This window comes from Ursus americanus, chromosome 10 (genome assembly GCF_024610735.1).
Source record: "Ursus americanus isolate L20-20 chromosome 10, mUrsAme1.1.p, whole genome shotgun sequence".
Classification (NCBI taxonomy): domain Eukaryota; kingdom Metazoa; phylum Chordata; class Mammalia; order Carnivora; family Ursidae; genus Ursus; species Ursus americanus.
Window position 1 is genome coordinate 62,398,518 of NC_142136.1, and position 17,707 is coordinate 62,416,224.

General features: G+C 38.2%; 1 protein-coding gene across 4 annotated transcripts in view; it reads left to right on the plus strand.

Moving 5' to 3' along the window:
• Positions 1 to 17,707, plus strand: part of TRPC4 (transient receptor potential cation channel subfamily C member 4) — a 192,805-nt gene that overhangs the window by 152,040 nt on the left and 23,058 nt on the right. For all 4 annotated transcript variants that reach the window (XM_087865171.1, XM_045796917.2, XM_045796918.2 and 1 more), the window contains 2 exons: positions 4,661 to 4,800; positions 14,420 to 14,733. In XM_087865171.1, the coding sequence (XP_087721297.1) occupies positions 4,661 to 4,800; positions 14,420 to 14,733 (454 nt within the window). The remainder of the gene's footprint in view (positions 1 to 4,660; positions 4,801 to 14,419; positions 14,734 to 17,707) is intronic.

Below are 17,707 nucleotides of genomic sequence, written 5' to 3' on the forward strand. Positions count from 1 at the left end.
TTTTATCAGTTGTACCGATCATTTCAGAGAACTAGATTCTGTTTTCCTGAATTTTTTTCAAGGCTTATGTTTTAAAATTTATTGCCTTCTGGTTTTATCTCTTTTACTTTCTTCTGCTTGTTTTGGGCTTAACATGTTTGCTTTTCTTTTCATAGTGTCATAGTTGAAGCTGAGATCACTGAAACTTTTCTTCTTTTCTAATAAAGTCTTTAAACCTATAGATTTCACTCTAAGCACTATGTTAGCTGCATCGGAGATTTTTGGGGGGTTTATTTCATTTTCAGTCCTTTCAAAATATTTTCTAATTATTGTGCAAATTCCTCTTTGACCAAGTGTTATTAGAAGTATGTTGTTTAATTACAAAATATTTGGGGATTTTCCAAATACAGTTCATTATTGATTTGTTGTTTATTATGTTGTCATAGAACACATTTTGTATGATTTCCACTTGTATAAATATGTTAAGGTTCGTTTTATAGCCCATGATACTGTCTGTCTTGGTGAATACTACACATGCAAGCACTTGAAAAAAAGTTGTGTTCTGCCATTGCCAGGTCGTTGATGATGTGTTTCAGGATTTCTGTATTCCTACCGCACTTCTGCCTATGGGTTCCACAGAGAGGAATACTAAGGTCTCCATCTAACTATATCTGCACCTTTCTCTCTTTGTTGTTTCAATTTTAATCATGGCATCTTGCATTATCTGGTTATGTTGTTGGCTGCATTCTTATATTGGCCTTTTCATCCTTATGTTAAGTCATATCCTTCTACCTACCTGGTAACACTCTTTCTTTTGAAATATATCTAGTTATATTAATATAGCCAATCTAACTTCCTTTTTTTTAGCTTTCTTTTGATTAGTGTTCACAGTGTCTTTATTATTCCTTTATTTTTAACCTGTCGATGAATTGTAATATAGTTTTGTTTTGCATTTTTATATACGACTATCTCTGTTTTTGAATTGGTGTGTTTAGACCATACATTTTTTCAAGACCATACATTTCATTCGATGTAATTATTAATACTGGTGGATTTGAAATCTACCCCATTACTATTGTTTTTCCTATTGGCTCTGTCTGTTCTTTGTTGCACTTGCCCCTTTTTTCTGCCTGTTATCACATTGAGTATTGCTCATAATTTCATGTTTACTTATATTTCTAGCTCTTTATATATTTAAATATGTATATATCCATATGTGTGTGTATGTGTGTGTGTGTATATATACATGTATATGTGTGTGTATATACATGTATATGTGTGTGTATACATGTATGTGTGTGTGTGTGTGTGTGTGTATTTTAAGTAGGCTCTCCATCTAGCATGGAGCCCAAAGCGGGGCTTGAACTCATAATCCTGACACCAAGACCTGAGCTGAGATCAAGAGTCAGATGTTCAATCGAGTGGGCCACCCAGGCACCCCTACATTTAAAAATATTTTAAGAGAATGCCCTAGGGTTTACAATATAAAATTTTAATTTGTCACAGTCTAACTTCAAACAATATTTATTTTTACATGTAGCGTAAGAACTTTATGATATTATGTTCCTAGTTCCTCTTTATCAGCGTCTGTGCTAATGTTGTCATTTCACTTTTCCATGTTATATATGTCATCAACCACAATACTCTGCTACTGTTTTTGCCTTAGGCAGTCAGTTACCTGTTAGAGCGATTCAAAAAGAAAAAATATCTTTTACATCTATTTTCTTTTTTTTTCTAGATTTTATTTATTTATGTGACAGAGAGAGAGACAGCCAGTGAGAGAGGGAACACAAGCAGGGGGAGTGGGAGAGGAAGAAGCAGGCTCTCAGGGGAGGAGCCCGATGTGGGACTCGATCCCGGAACACCGGGATCACGCCCTGAGCCGAAGGCAGACACTTAACGACTGCGCTACCCAGGCGCCCCTACATCTATTTTCTTTTTAACCATCCCTGGACATAGGTTTTCATCTCTTGATGAAAATAATCTTCAATTCTTGCAGCATAGTTCTCACGGCAACAAATCGAGTGTTTGAGAAAATGTCTTTCAATCACCCTCATTTATTAGGGCTATTTGTGCTGTGGATAGAGTTCTGGGTAAACTTTTATTTTTTTTTTCTTTCGACACTGTAATAATGTCACCCGTGTTACGTGGTTTCAGACAACAAGTTTGATGTCAGTCTTCGATTTCTTCCTTTGAATGCAATGTCTTTTATTTTCACCCCACCCCCACCCCTGATGCCTTCAATATTTTCTCTTTATCTTTTAAAAACATTTTGAATCTAAAGTATCCAGGTGTGTATTTGGAGACAGTATTTATTCTGCCTGTGCAGAAGGCCAGACAGAAGTACATAGCACTGATGCCTGAAAATGGACGTGCCATTTTCTTCCACGAGAACATCATGCAGGAATTTGGGGCAATATAGTCAGGAGCTGAGCCCGATTTGAGTTTCATTGCTACAATCAGTTTCACAGCACCGTATACTCTGCTTCGGGTGATGTATGGACTGCATGCCTGTGCCCCCTCCGAATTCATATATTGAAACCTTAACCCCAATGTGATGGCATTTGGAGGTGGGGCCTTTGGGAGGCAATTTAGGTCATGAGGGCAAAGCCCTCATGAATGAGGTCAATGCCCTTATACAAAGAGGCCAGAGAGCTAGTTGCTCTCTTTCTGCCATGTGAGGATAGAAAAAGAAGTCAGTATCTACAACATGGAAAAGGGGTCTCACCAGAGCTTGACCGTGTTGATACTGTGATCATAAACTTGCAGCCTTCGGAACTATGAGAAATAAAGTTCTGTAGTCCTAAGACACCCACTCTGTGATACTTTGCTAGAGTGGCCTCGACTGACTGAGACAAGTAGGGAAGAGTGTTATTCTCAGAATTCCTGCTCCACCCACATCTTTTGGCCTCCTCTGTGCACCTGTGCCTCAGAGGGGTTCTCTCTCCATGCTCTTGCCACTCCCCCAAGGGCGGTCAGCTTCTGATTGCTACCTGGTGATGTGAAACAGGCAGATCCTTTGTTGTCCTGGTCTAGGGTCAGACTTTGGTAGGACGATACCTGGGCATTAGGGATGGAGGTTCTCAGGGCTCCATACCTTACTACTTACGGCAGTGACACTTGGCAGGTCATGTGCAGAATTTCCTGACCTTCCCCTCGTGGCAGGAAACTTCAGATGATACTGGTGTAAACCCTTGGCCCAGGACTGTTTCCTGCTTTTCCCATAGGGCTCATGTGTTGTGCTCCTTAAGGAAGAGGAGTACTCCATGCAAAAGAGCATGCAAGGAGCTGGAAACTCCCCTCGGGTCTGTGTCCCAGGGCTTCTATCTTCTTGTGCTAGTTCAGACTCAGCCTTTAGAAATTTGTTTAATAGGGGCGCCTGGGTGGCACAGCGGTTAAGCGTCTGCCTTCGGCTCAGGGCGTGATCCTGGAGTTCTGGGATCGAGCCCCACATCAGGCTCCTTCACTATGAGCCTGCTTCTTCCTCTCCCACTCCCCCTGCTTGTGTTCCCTCTCTCGCTGGCTGTCTCTATCGCTGTCGAATAAATAAATAAAATCTTAAAAAAAAAAGAAATTTGTTTAATAGTTTTTCTGGAATCTTCATACTCTCTTATATGATGCGTTTGTCTCTTAACGCCTGCACTCTGCCACGCGTGAGCTATGGTCAGCCTGAGGCTCTCTTTGGAGGATCCTGCTTTCCTTAAAAGTATAGGCTCTTTGCTTTCCCATCTCTTTGACAGGTTCATGAGAAGTTATGATTTTGTAGTTAATCTGATTTTTTCTTGCACTAAAGCAAGACAGATGTGAAACACTGTGCTACACATTCGATATTCCAGACTATTATTATCTTAATAGAGTCGTCTTATTTGCTTATATTAACATAGTTATGAAATCATATTTATCCTTTTAATATTTCCTGATTCTACACCCTTTGACATCTCTCTGTTTCATCATTGGGCCCAAAAATTAGATTTATAAATTTTAATAAGATTATGGAAATAGAATGATACATAGTGATACTTTATAAGAACTTCCTAGAATTTGAAAATTAAAACATTTCCTATTAAAAATATGACCATTATAAAGGAAAGGGATATTTATTTTCTCTGGATGTAGTTTCAAAGCTGTTGCTAGATATAAGGTCTTCGTATGAAACATCATGCATGCTATAACCGTTTTGTGCCCAGAACTGAAATCAGATCCCTGAAGTTGCTAATTGCTTACAAAGCAAAACAATGTATCCTGCTTGATGGAATTATATAGTTATGTTCACCAGACACACTGTTTTTTCATGAATCTTTGAGTCATCTCAACCCTGGAGGAAATATGTCTTTAAGTATTTGTTTATAAGTAAGTGTTACCATATTTTCCATGAGAAAAATAAATAGTTACAGAGAAATTACAGTTGATTCAAAAAAATTGCACCTTCTTATGAATGTATCAAATGAATAAAAGAAAGGGAAACTGCCCTAAGAGCATTCTCTACAATTAGCTCAGTGTCCTGTAAGTTTTAAAGTCTGGCTGAGACTGAATATTACTGTTTTTAGAAATAGATGTTTCATGTAGTGAAACAATATAGTCTCTTGCAGCTCCGAGATTCTATAATTTTTAAGTTGCATATCTCTGTTTTTAGTAATTTGATTGAAAATCACACTTACGATGAATCTTTCTGTAATTGCAGGTTTTATATGGGGAGAAATTAAACAAATGTGGGATGGTGGACTTCAAGATTACATCCATGATTGGTGGAATCTAATGGATTTTGTGATGAATTCCCTGTATTTGGCAACAATCTCTTTGAAAATTGTTGCATTTGTAAAGGTAACTATTGCTTATATTGTTGGTAAAGCATAAGTTCTGATAAATGTTGATACACTTTTGATTGCTATTAATTTTACTAATAATGTTACCTAGAGCATTATGTACATGTGATAGTCACCTCTTCATGACTTTATTGATAGATGGGTATAAAATACATAGATAATACCCAATTTATAGTCATAAAACAAATTTCACAATTTGAAGTTGTCACCCAATTTTGTTGCATCTAAATTGAATGATGCCTCGAAATTACTCACAGTAGCTGCTCTCACTTCTAATCCTTTTCATTTCTAGATGAAATTGTACCTTAAACACTGCTTAAATTTTGGCACTGGGTGTTATACGCAAACAATGAATCATGGAACACTACATCAGAAACTAAGGATGTACTGTATGGTGACTAACATAACATAATAAAAGATTATTATAAATTTTGGCACCCAAAATCTATTTTTATCAGGTATAACTAACCAATAACATTACCTAGACAGATCAAAATATTACTCTTTCAAAGCACTGAAATTATTTCAGCTCAAACTAATATAGTTTGCTACAATTAGAGCAGAATATAATTTCTTTCTCTAATCCCATTCAACATGACAGTGCCTGAAATCTCATACACCCATCACTCCCCCAGATTTTGGACAATATCAGTCTTTTCCAAACCACAGAATTTATGTAAAACATTTTTGTTCTGCAATGATAATCGGGATTATTTTGTACTTTGGGGGCTATTTTTCAAACCAAAGTATTATCTCTTTCCTGCCTTTCTTTTTCCTTCTTTCCTTTTCTCTCCTTTAAAAAAAAAAATTCTGTCAAAATGATTGGTGTATTAGTAAAAAATAAAGAGTGTCTAACTGGGCTTTATAAGAATGATTCATGCAATTTAGTGATCTGATCTAGAAAATGCTAACATGTAGGTGAACTCATGTTCATTTCATCTAGTTCTTCAAATAGCAGCCTGAGTTTCTTAGTGCCGTGTTCAGCTCTGTCTGGGTCAAAAACGCCCAAAGTCGGAAAGGCCATATTTTCTAGAATTTGTTAAAGTGTTGCCAGCACTCACCAAAACATTAGAAAAGATTATTGCCTACCAGTTTCATAGAAAGCAAGCTATATTTTAAGAATAGAATGATAATTTGGTAACTTTTCCTACCTGCATTGAGGTTAATGTCCTTGACGACCTTAACAGGGCAGAAGATACTGTCTTAACCAAAGAGGTTATGCATCTGTGTAGGAGGTGGGCAGTCTGTTGTTAAGTGCGTATCTGTCCAATTCCTATTTTCTTTGTAATCCTTAAGTATATCTATAAAGTTGTTTTGGCCATCTGTCCGTGAAAAAGTAATATATCTGCATTTTTGTGGTCCCATACAAATATATATAACAAATATATACCAATATAAAATTCTGGTGTTATGGGACTATAGCAGTTCTCAAACTTTCAGGTGCAAAAGAATCACCTGGAAAGCTTGCTAAAACACAGATTCCTTTTCTCCATCCGCAGAAATTCTACATTAGGAGTACCAGGGAGGATCCTAAATTTGCATTTGTAGCAAATCCATCAGGGGATACTGGTGTAGCTGATGTAAGGAAGACACATCGAATGATACTGGACTGTACAATTCTGTTCAACAGCTAAGAGAAGTACAGACTGGTCCAAAAAGAACTTCTCTCATGTATTTTTATATGCAATGTTTATACTAAGATACAGAATATTTTTATATATTACATTTATATGGTGTTTACACATAGTACATATACATTTTAATATATAAGAACTCTGGCATGTAGTGGGAACAATCACATACATTAATGAATACTTGTGGATTTTTTGGTCTCAGTTTTAGATACGGCATTTGAATTTTCTTAAAAAGTTGTAAATTCGTCATGTGCGCCATCAGTTTTAATGTGAAAATGTAAACATTGCCCCTTATACTACACCAAGGAAAAAATTATGCTTAAAATTCAACTCACCCACCCCATGTGATGAAGAGGGGGTAAAGGGGTAAAGAGGGGATGGAAAGTGCACAGAAATTACCTCAGATGACAATGATGTAAACAACATGGAATCTCAAGAAATAGAGTTTGTTTACGCACTGTGGTCATAGGATTTCAGCTATGACTGTAAATGTTAAGTGTGGAATGTTCTTTCTGAATGATCAGTTGGTGTGACTAAACTGGAGTTTCAGGGGAGGAGTTTAATGGGTAGTGTTTTCTGGGCTCGCGTTTTTCCTCCAGCACTTACTAGTTATGTGAACTTGACCTGTTTCTCTGCCTCTCTGTGCCTCTTCTATAAAATAAGGAGACTAATAATTTCTACCTTGTGCTGTTGGTATGAGCAGTAAATGAGCTGATATAATTAAAATGCCTGTTATAGAATAGGCATGCATTATTAATTTTTCTTCTTTTTTGCTACTATGTCCTCCCCCTTCTTCATATACTATGAGCCCATTGGACTTGCCTTTTTAAATGTCTTTATTATGCCACTTCATTTACCTTATGTTAGTTGAAAAAAGTTTGAGCTCTGGATTCAAACTTGTTTTTATCACGTGAAACCTGTATGATTTGGGGCAAGTTATTTAATGTCTGCCTCAACATTATTACCTGTTGAATGATGATAATAATCAAAAGAACACTTACTTTGGGGGTCTTAAGGCTGACTTGCTGACCCACCCTTCCTTACCTTCTTTTATTTTATCATTCAATTTTTCATGCTAATTTTTAGATAATTTATAAGTTATTATTTCCAGAAAAGTCGCCATATTTGTGTACAAAAATAGACTCTGCTATAAATAAGGCAAACAGCCATTATGTGAATGAATCAGTGAGAATTTCTGGGACCACACTAACAAACCAGGATTTCATCGGTTTTCTGAGAATACGAAGAAGCCTGGGATATATCCCCTGTCTTAGGCAGTTCACAGTCAGGTGGAGGAAAGTGACATGCATATAAGTGAAAACCTTCCCATACAATAAACTCTACAACAGGGACTGTGGTAGTAGGAAGGAAGGAAAGAAACTCTACTGGAGGTGTCTTGGAAGACAGAGCCAGTGGGCATCTATTGGGTTCATGAATGTGCGTGAGCATTCCAGAGAGAAAAGACACAATGCGCAAAAAAGTCCAAGTGTATAAAGGAGGCCAATATCGAAGAGAAATGGTCCAGTAAATGGGGGTGAGGAGAGGATAGGAAGGACTTTTCACATTCTGCTATAGAATGTGGGTTTTCCTCTATTAGTAGAAAAGAGCCATTAATGAGATTTAAGCAGAGAATGAGTCAAATGACAATGAATGCCTGCAGTAGAGAAATGAACATAGGGGAGGCTGATAGAGGGCTGGATTTGAAACAAAAATTACGAAGGAAGAGCCACAAGATAGGTGATTTATTAAGTATGAAATATGAGGTAGATGGTATCCCCTGATGCTGCTTCCTGATAAATAGTTTGCCTGTTGTGGGGCAGCCAAGACTACCAAGGAGTTATAACTCAGATCTCTGTGGGATTGTACAGGTTCTGCCTCCACTCTGAAGGTGCACAAATGGAGCAAAACTCCAACCCTAGGTCTTTTTGGCCAAGCCATGGACCCAGACCAAAAAACCTGTCAGTCCCCTGATTTATCCAGGAGGAGACAGTTTAGAATAGGTCTGGCAGAAGGGCCGCATTTGCTTAATTGGTTTATCCTTTTGTAATTCATTCATCTAGAGGTGATATTAACAACAACAACAGCAACAACATACCAAAGGGTCCTTCTAACTAAGGCCGGGGTTTGAGCTCTGGTCTGTACTTGATCTGAGTGCCACTTACATCACTTCCTACCTGTGTGATTTGGAGCAAGTTACTGAATCTATACCTCAATCTTCTTATGTACAAAATGACACTAATAATCAAATCCTATAGAATATTTGTGAGGATTACGTTAACAAACACACCTAATGTCATAAGCAGAGCTTAATATAAATAGTAGTTGTTTTTAATTTTACGTCCCATGCAACAGCATTATATTGTGCAGGAAAATACAGTACAAAAGTATATGTGACTTCACCATTCTCCTCCTTTCATGAAAGGCTTTGTGGTGGTTCCTTAAATACCTCGATTCATGCACATTTCACAGCTCATGGATTGTAAGCTTTTTTTTTTTTTCATTTGCTTTTAATCCTTGAGGAAGGTTGGTTGACCATTTCCTCTTCTCACTATGTATGAAATATTAGTTAATGCAGAGCTTGTTGATGCCTAGACACAATTATAAAATATTACTTTATCTTCATTAGGGCTGGTTTTCTCCTAAATATTACCCAGTCCTTTTCTATATGTACAACTTGTCTCTTACATTTATCTCTAGTCATTTGGCAGTAATGATTAAATTCCTATGCCTGTTCCACTCTGTGATATAAATATTTTCAAAAATTAAAATCATTATGGATAAGAACACTTATTTTAAAAGTCATGATGGAATTGTTCATACTACCATTCTTCCAAATAGTTCTGAGTAAATAGCTCATTGAATTCTCCTATGCTTATCAGCTAGACAAGAGGTAAATATTGTCTCCATTTCACAAATGTTGTAACTGCAACATACTCTCCCAATTAGGGAAAATTTTCTAAATATTCTTCAGTTTTATGGCATAGAGCTCTATAGAGATATAAATCCTAATTGTTTAAGCTAGTATTATCTATCACAGGAGAAAATCCCATGCCTTCTTATTGTCTTTCACTACTTCATTAGCTAACCAATTTGTAGTAGGGGAAAGGTTTTCACCTTATAAGTCAAACATTAAAACCAGTATACATTTTCTATTTACTCTCATATGACAAATATTTTCATTTTGTATCAATTTAATTTTTTACTCATGTTTAATGATGGCTTGAGTTTTCTAAGTCTGCATCAGAGACTTTGGAGGTATAAATAAGCTGGTACCATGATTCAGTTCATCTTCCTCTTTCACACTACTGCTAAGGTATTCCTGACCTGGCGCCCGATTCCACTCAGAGTCATCACTAGCCCCAAACTCTCCATATTCCAGCTATATTAAGATACTCACATTTCTACAAATGATTAATCTTTTCCAACAACCATGCTTTTGAGTATGTCTATGATTCTTCGCCCTAGAATGCTTTTTCACTTCCTATTATCTATAAAACACCCTATTAGATGCCCACTTCCTAAATGCATTAGACAGCGCTCCCTGCATGGGAAACTGACAGTTAACCAGGTTGAATATTCTCTTAGAGAGGTCTGCAACAAGTGAGCCTCTTTAAAAAAAAAAAATCTGAGTAAAAATGAAGGCTTAGGGCAAAACCGTACTCTGGTATATTTTACTGAAGAACAAATACTTGAAAGAAAGAGGAAGACAAAAATTGATGGTCATAAGAAGACTTCAATATATACAGTAGCTCGTGATCTTTCTCTTTCCTTTTTAAAAAATTAATTAATTATTTTAATTCAAGTATAATTAACATACTTGGTCTTTCTCTTTCAAGGATTATTCTGACTGAAGCTACCAGCTCAAGTCAACAGGGTCCTAGTGTCCACTCCTCTGTGGTCAAAGAGTACCTGTCAAGGGAAAGATGAGCATTTCTTATTTAATGTCTGTTTTCTTCCCTCTATAATAAGCTCATATGACATAAACTGTATTTTATTTGCCTACCACTGTGAGCCCTGAAGATGTGTCTAACACAGAGTAAGCACTCAGCATATATTTACTGAACAATTAACAGCTGAAGAATGAAAATAATTGGAATTTAAATCCATTCTAGACAAAGGGCCTGATATTCATAGAAAGGAATTCTGGTGAGAATGTGAAGTAATTTGGGGAATAACCAGTACTAAAGGTTTGAGCCAGAGCATTAAGTACCAAACTGAGTACAAATGGCAGGTCAATGGCAAAAAGAAGACAGGACCCACATTCCAGAGGCTTCATGTGACATGTTGGAAAACTGGAATTTCATCTCAAGAACATCACAGAGCTCTTGAAGAACATTAAGCAAGATTTGAGGTGGTCTGACTGGCCCTTTTAAAAGATGATTTTGGAGAAAATGGATGATTGTAGAAATAAGGTCCAGGGCAGGGAGAGCTATTAGGAGGCTATTATAATTTCTGTGGGAAACAGGGGAACTTTTATTTTTTTAAGGTTTTATTTATTTAATTGTCAGAGAAAGAGAGGGAGAAGCTGAGCAGGGAGCCCATTGCAGAACTCCATCCCAGGCCCCTGGGATCATGACCTGAGGTGGAGGCGGAGGCTTAACCGACTGAGCCACCCAGGTGCCCAGAGGAACTTTTCTAACCAGCAAGGATATCAGTGAAGACTCAGAACCTCAAATTCTGCTTTGGGTGATTTGCTGCCACTGACTAAGATCAGAGAACATACGCGGAGAGAGAGTTTGAGGAGGAACAGATCATGAGTCCCAATGCTGGCCTGTGAGTTTGAGATGCCTGCGAGATATCTGTGTGGACACGTCAACGAAGCAGTAGAATATAAAATATGACTGTAAAGGGAGACGTCTGGGCTGGAGTTGGAGGACTGGGCGTCATCAGCACATAACTGCCAGTTGAGATCGCTGAAAACTTCCAGGGGGAGTAGACAGAATGAGAAGAGGAGAGGCTTGTGAAGCAAAGTCAGTCTTTAAGGAGCAAGTGAGAAAGAGGGACCGGCAAGGGATCCTGAGAAGCGGCATCACGAATGGCAGGAGGCGAACGTGCAGAGATTAAATGAATATAGATTTTGTGAAGAAGTTTTAGAAAACAGAGCCAAAGAGAAATTTTAAATTCAAGTTAAGTTTTTCATTCCTAATAATAGAGTTTGGAAAATACATTTAAAACTGAAGAATTAATTTTTCTCTTCGAGTTCAAAGAACGCCGTAGCTTGTAAGAATTTTTAAAAATTGCTCTGTAAAACCATGCCTGTATTCAAAAGCCGAAGTGAAATGTATAACGTGAAGGACAGGAGAAAAATTAAAAAGCAAAATTTAAAAGAACGACATCAAGAGATCATTACTAAATGTTTATCTCTCTATTGAATCCTGACAGAAGATGAGGTTTCTGGATCAGAGAACAGACAAATTATTTACTTACATAATAATCTTCGCATTGGTTCTTCATCCTCCAGTTCCCCACAGGGCAACAGATGAGAACCAGATGTACCCTTTGCACACAGGAGTTTGTACCACAGGAGGGGAACCGGGAAAATGGGAACCTCAGAGCTTACATAGTTCAGCCATGCCAGCTGCCCATCTTCCTCCTGGAGAAAAAGAAAGACCTTAACTTTCTAAAGTGAACGAATTCTCTCAGGGGAGGCAAAGGTCCCTAGTTTTATTATCCTTAGAATCTAAGCAGATGGCTCCAGGGGAGACGTTTCCAAATCTCTCAGAATGTCTCTATATTTAACTTCCCAGGCTTATTTGCCATTCAGACATCTTTTAACAGCCACACAATGTTTTGCTCAGGAAGCCCTGACCATGCATAAATGCGAACATATTCACATAGCATTGTTTCCCAACAATTACCAGAAGTGCTAGACTCTGAAGCAGACTTGGGTAATTATACTGGGGCAGAATCTAGCGTCTCGTGATTTGTAAAACGGAAAGCCTTCCTCTTGATTTCACAAGTCCCAGCTGAGACAGTTGGCCAAGAAGCGATCTAAAGTACCACGTCACCCTGTGATGATAGATTTTATATGCCACTGCCCCCAACTGCCTGTGAAACCTAGAACAAGGAACAGCATCTCCAGGAGATTGGATAATATCAAAGGACCCTTAAAGATTGAAGAACATGTAATCTCTGTTCATTTCCGGCCCCATTAGTCCCGGATGGAATTTATCACTTTCTCTCCTCTATTCCCACAGCACTTTGTGTGTTAATCTCTTCGAGCATCTTTATTACTAGGTGTCCCTACCATCCTCAGTGGACAATATGTACTCAATGGAAGAAAATGTTGCTTGGGCACCCATTGCCTGCACTGTTGTGTTAAATGTTATGAGGAATTCCAACAGGCACATCCTTAAGAATGCTTACTGTGTCGTATTTTGTACATTTTGAGATATAGTCTTAAACCGTATTAGCTTAGTGGAGAGAGAAAGAGAAATATATAATTAGCCATCAATGTGGGGCAGAAGGGATGTTCTCTACCTAAACATGTCTTTCAAGAGAAGTGAGAAAAAAGTGAAGGTGATCTTAGTCTTTGAAGGAAAAGGTGCTTTGTATACGGGGCGACCAAGAGAAGAGAATTAGGTAGTGGTTGATACCGCAAACCCTCAGTTTGATACTTGTTATAATGAATAAAAAATAATGTTTTTAAATGTTTATGCATCTTCAATGATTAGCTGTTTTATGGTGACGTTAGCAATGTTCAGGAACAGTTATCAGCATGTAAAAACAGGAAATAATTTCCCTCTAGCTCAAACTTGATTGTTTTAAATTGTCACTCAAGCAAGAGTCTGAGTGTTAAACAAAAATCAGAAGCTTGTGATGTATTTCCTCCCCAGGGAGATTAAAAAAATACTATCTATTAGTTTCAAGAGAATTAATTAACATTTGTAAAGGTCTTTGGTATAAAATACAATATAAAAACAATGGACATAGTCTGATACTCTGATGGGACTCATAGAGAAAAAGAACTGTTTTTTCTAACATGATTATTAGGAGAAAGATCCAGTTGTCTAGACATATTTTTTAGGGATGTGTATGAAGAAGAGAATTCAATTTATTGTTTGGTTCCTACACAGATTTAATTATCGATTTTTGTAACACAGTATTACAAAGAGCATATTTGATCTTTTTTTAAAAAAGGGATATAAATTTACCTCAGTAATACAAAGGATAAATTTCATTTTGCTTTTTATATAGCTCAGTGTCAAGATAATTCGAAGCTCACATTTTAATTAACTTACTCTTAGCTTTTAAATAATTTCTTGTCAAAGTTTAATAAAATACCATTTCTCTTAAATCCCATACTTTATCTCATTAAGGAATGTTCAAATAATTATCATATGTTCTACATATTAAATATAAAAAAATTAACTCATTGACTTTCAGGATGACTTCCAAGTTGGGTTTTATCTGCATTTAGGATATAACAGATACAAGGCACCAGCAGTTATGCCCATACTGGTCATTACTATTTCCACGGCAATGGACCAGTACTTCCACTCATTTATATGTAATTTGTATCCCGCATGCATTCACCTAGACTAGGCAAGTGTGTCAACTACAGTAAGTAAAACCATTGATAGTTTTGTTCAAAATTTAGTAGTTTTCCTTTATAACATAGCTTTCTTTGTTATCACGTTGCTGTCTTTTCCCCATATAAAATCAGCTTTTTTTCTATGTAACATTTTCTTTTCTTTTTTTAAAGTTCAATAAGAAAGGTCAAGGTCAGATGTAATTCACATTTTAACAAGTACTACAAATGACAAGGACAGACCAGGAAGGCCACTTTGATTAAAGCTTATAAATTATAAATGTCTTTAATAAACTCATTTTTGTGTAGATGAATATTGCTGCCACCATCACGAAGGACAACAGGCCACGTGCCGGATCACCTGCAAAAACATTCTGACCTGAACTTGGCATAGTCATATGTGTGTGTTTGTTTTATTTTCTCTTTATTTCTCTCTCTTTTTTTTTTTCCAGTACAGTGCACTTAATCCACGAGAATCTTGGGACATGTGGCATCCCACTCTGGTGGCTGAAGCTTTATTTGCCATCGCAAACATCTTCAGTTCCTTGCGCCTGATCTCGCTGTTTACCGCAAATTCTCACCTGGGGCCTCTGCAAATATCTCTGGGAAGAATGCTCCTGGACATTTTGAAGTTTCTATTCATATACTGCCTCGTGTTGCTAGCATTTGCAAATGGCCTAAATCAGTTGTATTTCTACTATGAAGAAACAAAAGGGTTAAGCTGTAAAGGCATACGCTGTGAAAAGCAGAATAATGCATTTTCAACGTAAGTTGAACAGACGCTTTTATTGGTAACATTGTGTGGAATTCAGAGCGAATTACATTATGAATTTGAACCACGACAAGCGGTTGCAAAGCAAATTGTGCTTAATGCAGAAAACAGAATTAACGTGGCTTTGGATACAAATGGATCCTTCTGACATTAAAAAATATATATATCCGGTACATCTAAGTCTTAGCAAAATGGTTTTTTAAATGACCTCATATAAAGGAAAGCTACATATTCAGTTTTAAAATGTGAAATAAAGAGGAAACCTCTGCCCTATGGACAGTTTACAGGCACGTTAAAGCCAATCATGTGAGAAAATTCAAGTACTTCTCGAGCTTCCCGTGTTCTCCAGATAGGAAAGTCCCTTTACATGTTCTTTCACTCTCTAATTCCCTGCACAAAATAAATCGAAGCATGGAGGAATAGTCCAGACTAGGAACCCCAGGCTAACCCGGGCCACTATAATTATGCACACGAAACTCTCTGTGCCCTTACACCTGGTGAGCGATAGGCCTCGCATAGTGCCAACCTCTCAGGCAGGTTTGCTGACAGCTCGGGGTCATGGCCCGGTGTCTGATGCTCACACGGTCTTCACAGCATACACCTCCGCACACCTGCGTCCACTTCTTCCCACTGTGATCACCAGACAACTGTGATAACAGTTAATTAGCAGGTGAATGAAGAAGTTAGGTCGTGTTCCTCTACACGGTACCTGCAAGTGAACACTCGGTCATTTTATAGGTGACTGAAGATCAGACCCTATTCATTGGCCATTATAGAATTTCATGTTCAATAAGACAGTGCAATCATTTCTCAAGTGGGAAAAAACCAACACCTTCATATAAACTAAGTCACTTGTGGCTACAGTATTCTTGCCGATTCACTTCTGTGTCTGTTTTATCTTTGATCCCAATGTTTAAAACTCCATTTTGATTAATCGACATCTGCTTCTTTGCACATAAAATTTTAGTCTCAGCCTTAGCTGCCTCAAATCCTGTCAGAAATAGATTTGATACGAACCCTGAGTCATAGAGGAAACAAAAGGTCATTGCAGCTTCCCCTTGTCCTTTCATGCCTTGCTCTCACCTGGAGCTCCCCAGCCTGACCTGCTTACTCAGCCCTGTCATCTTCCTGGTACCCTTTTGTGACCCTGGACAAGAGGGATTCAGTGATACCCCTTGTGGCTACGTCCCTGTGACGGGCATGGCCCTGCATTGTGTCTCAGTGTTGGTATCTGAACTTAATCTTTCCCCACTCGTTTGTGCTCCTCGATATGGTAATTTGCTCCTGGCAACTGAGACTAGGGGTTTACAATGGTCACATCCCACCAACCTCCGGCTTTGTGGAATAGAATTCAGCCTCTTACCAACATCCTGGATGCTGTCTGCTGTCTGTCTCTTGATTTCTGATGGAGAGAGCCCTTCTGCTCACCCCGCTTTCCCAACTCCTTTGTTACTTTGTATTGCGTGCCCTGATGCAAACCACTGGCCAACAGCCCCCTATCTACGTGTGTTGCCATATCCTTCTGATTCCGTGGAAGAACTTCCACACAGCACCTAGAACCGGGTTACCTCCCAGGTTGTGTTTCATTCGGGGAACAGTTCTGGTTCCAAGACTCAGCCCCTTCTCAGACATCTGGTTCATCCGCAGGTAACCCCATCCTCATGTACGATCCCTACGTTCCCAGGAATCACATTGCCCTATTACTGGTTTTGTGGTAAATGATTACATATTATGAATGAATTTTACTCTCTGTCCAAGAAATTCCATCACTACGGAAGCCTGAGGCAAAATACCTAGTATAAATTGCATTCTGGGAGCAAATGTACTGAATTGAATTGCTTGGATTGTGTATTATTTTAGTGTACCCATGCCAACGTCTCCTCTAGTATCAGGAAAAGCAACAGATAACTGCGTATCTCAAATATTATAGACCCAAAACATTCAGCCCACACAAATCAGATATTTTTACCTGAATTTTTTTTTGCAGATCATGGAATGTAAATCTACAAGCAACAGATTATTCAAAAACTAAAACATATAGCAATAACCCTTAGTATTATTAATGTACTAGAATGTATAGCATGTCCGAGGCCGGCATAAGTTACCTGCCCCCTGATGACCCTTTTTTCAGTATAATGGGTCCAGTCACTGCAAGGGGATGTCTAGCGACGCCCTCTACAGCTTGTTTCTTTGCTTTTGTTGGTCTTCGATTTTCTTTTTATGATTTCTTTTTATAATTTATATTACTCCATAAATTTCAATTTTTTTTTTACTATACACTATCTCAGAGATCTTATTCCGTTTGAGGATTAAAAAATAATACTTCATGTAAAGTACCTAATAATGGCTGCCATAGAATATGATGAAAAAAAAGTTAGCTATGCTACCTCTGTTTATCATTATCGGTAGTGGCAGAGCATTATCTCCACCTGTATCTCCCTGGTTCTTCTCTATTCCTCCTTCCATTCAGGGTGCAAACGTAAACTGAAACTCTGAGCCCTGTGTTTCCCACTAGCTTCCACCCCTGTCACCCTCCTTCCCTACATCCAAACAACCCTGAAAAGAACTCTGGGCAAGATAACCTTGTTTTCTTCTTCTTCTTCTTTTTTTTAATTTTATTTATTCATTCGACAGAGATAGAGACAGCCAGCGAGAGAGGGAACACAAGCAGGGGGAGTGGGAGAAGAAGAAGCAGGCTCATAGCAGAGGAGCCTGATGTGGGGCTCGATCCCACAACGCCGGGATCACGCCCTGAGCCGAAGGCAGACGCTTAACCGCTGTGCCACCCAGGCGCCCCACCTTGTTTTCTTCTTATTCATTCTTCATCCAATGGCAATTTGGCTGCTGCTTCCATCAGTCCACTAACACTGCTCTAGAAAATATCTACAGCCTCCATATCCCCCCTTTTGAGGGACATTTATCTCTTTAAAGCTTATTGAATGTATCTGCATCGTGTGACCCTGTTAAC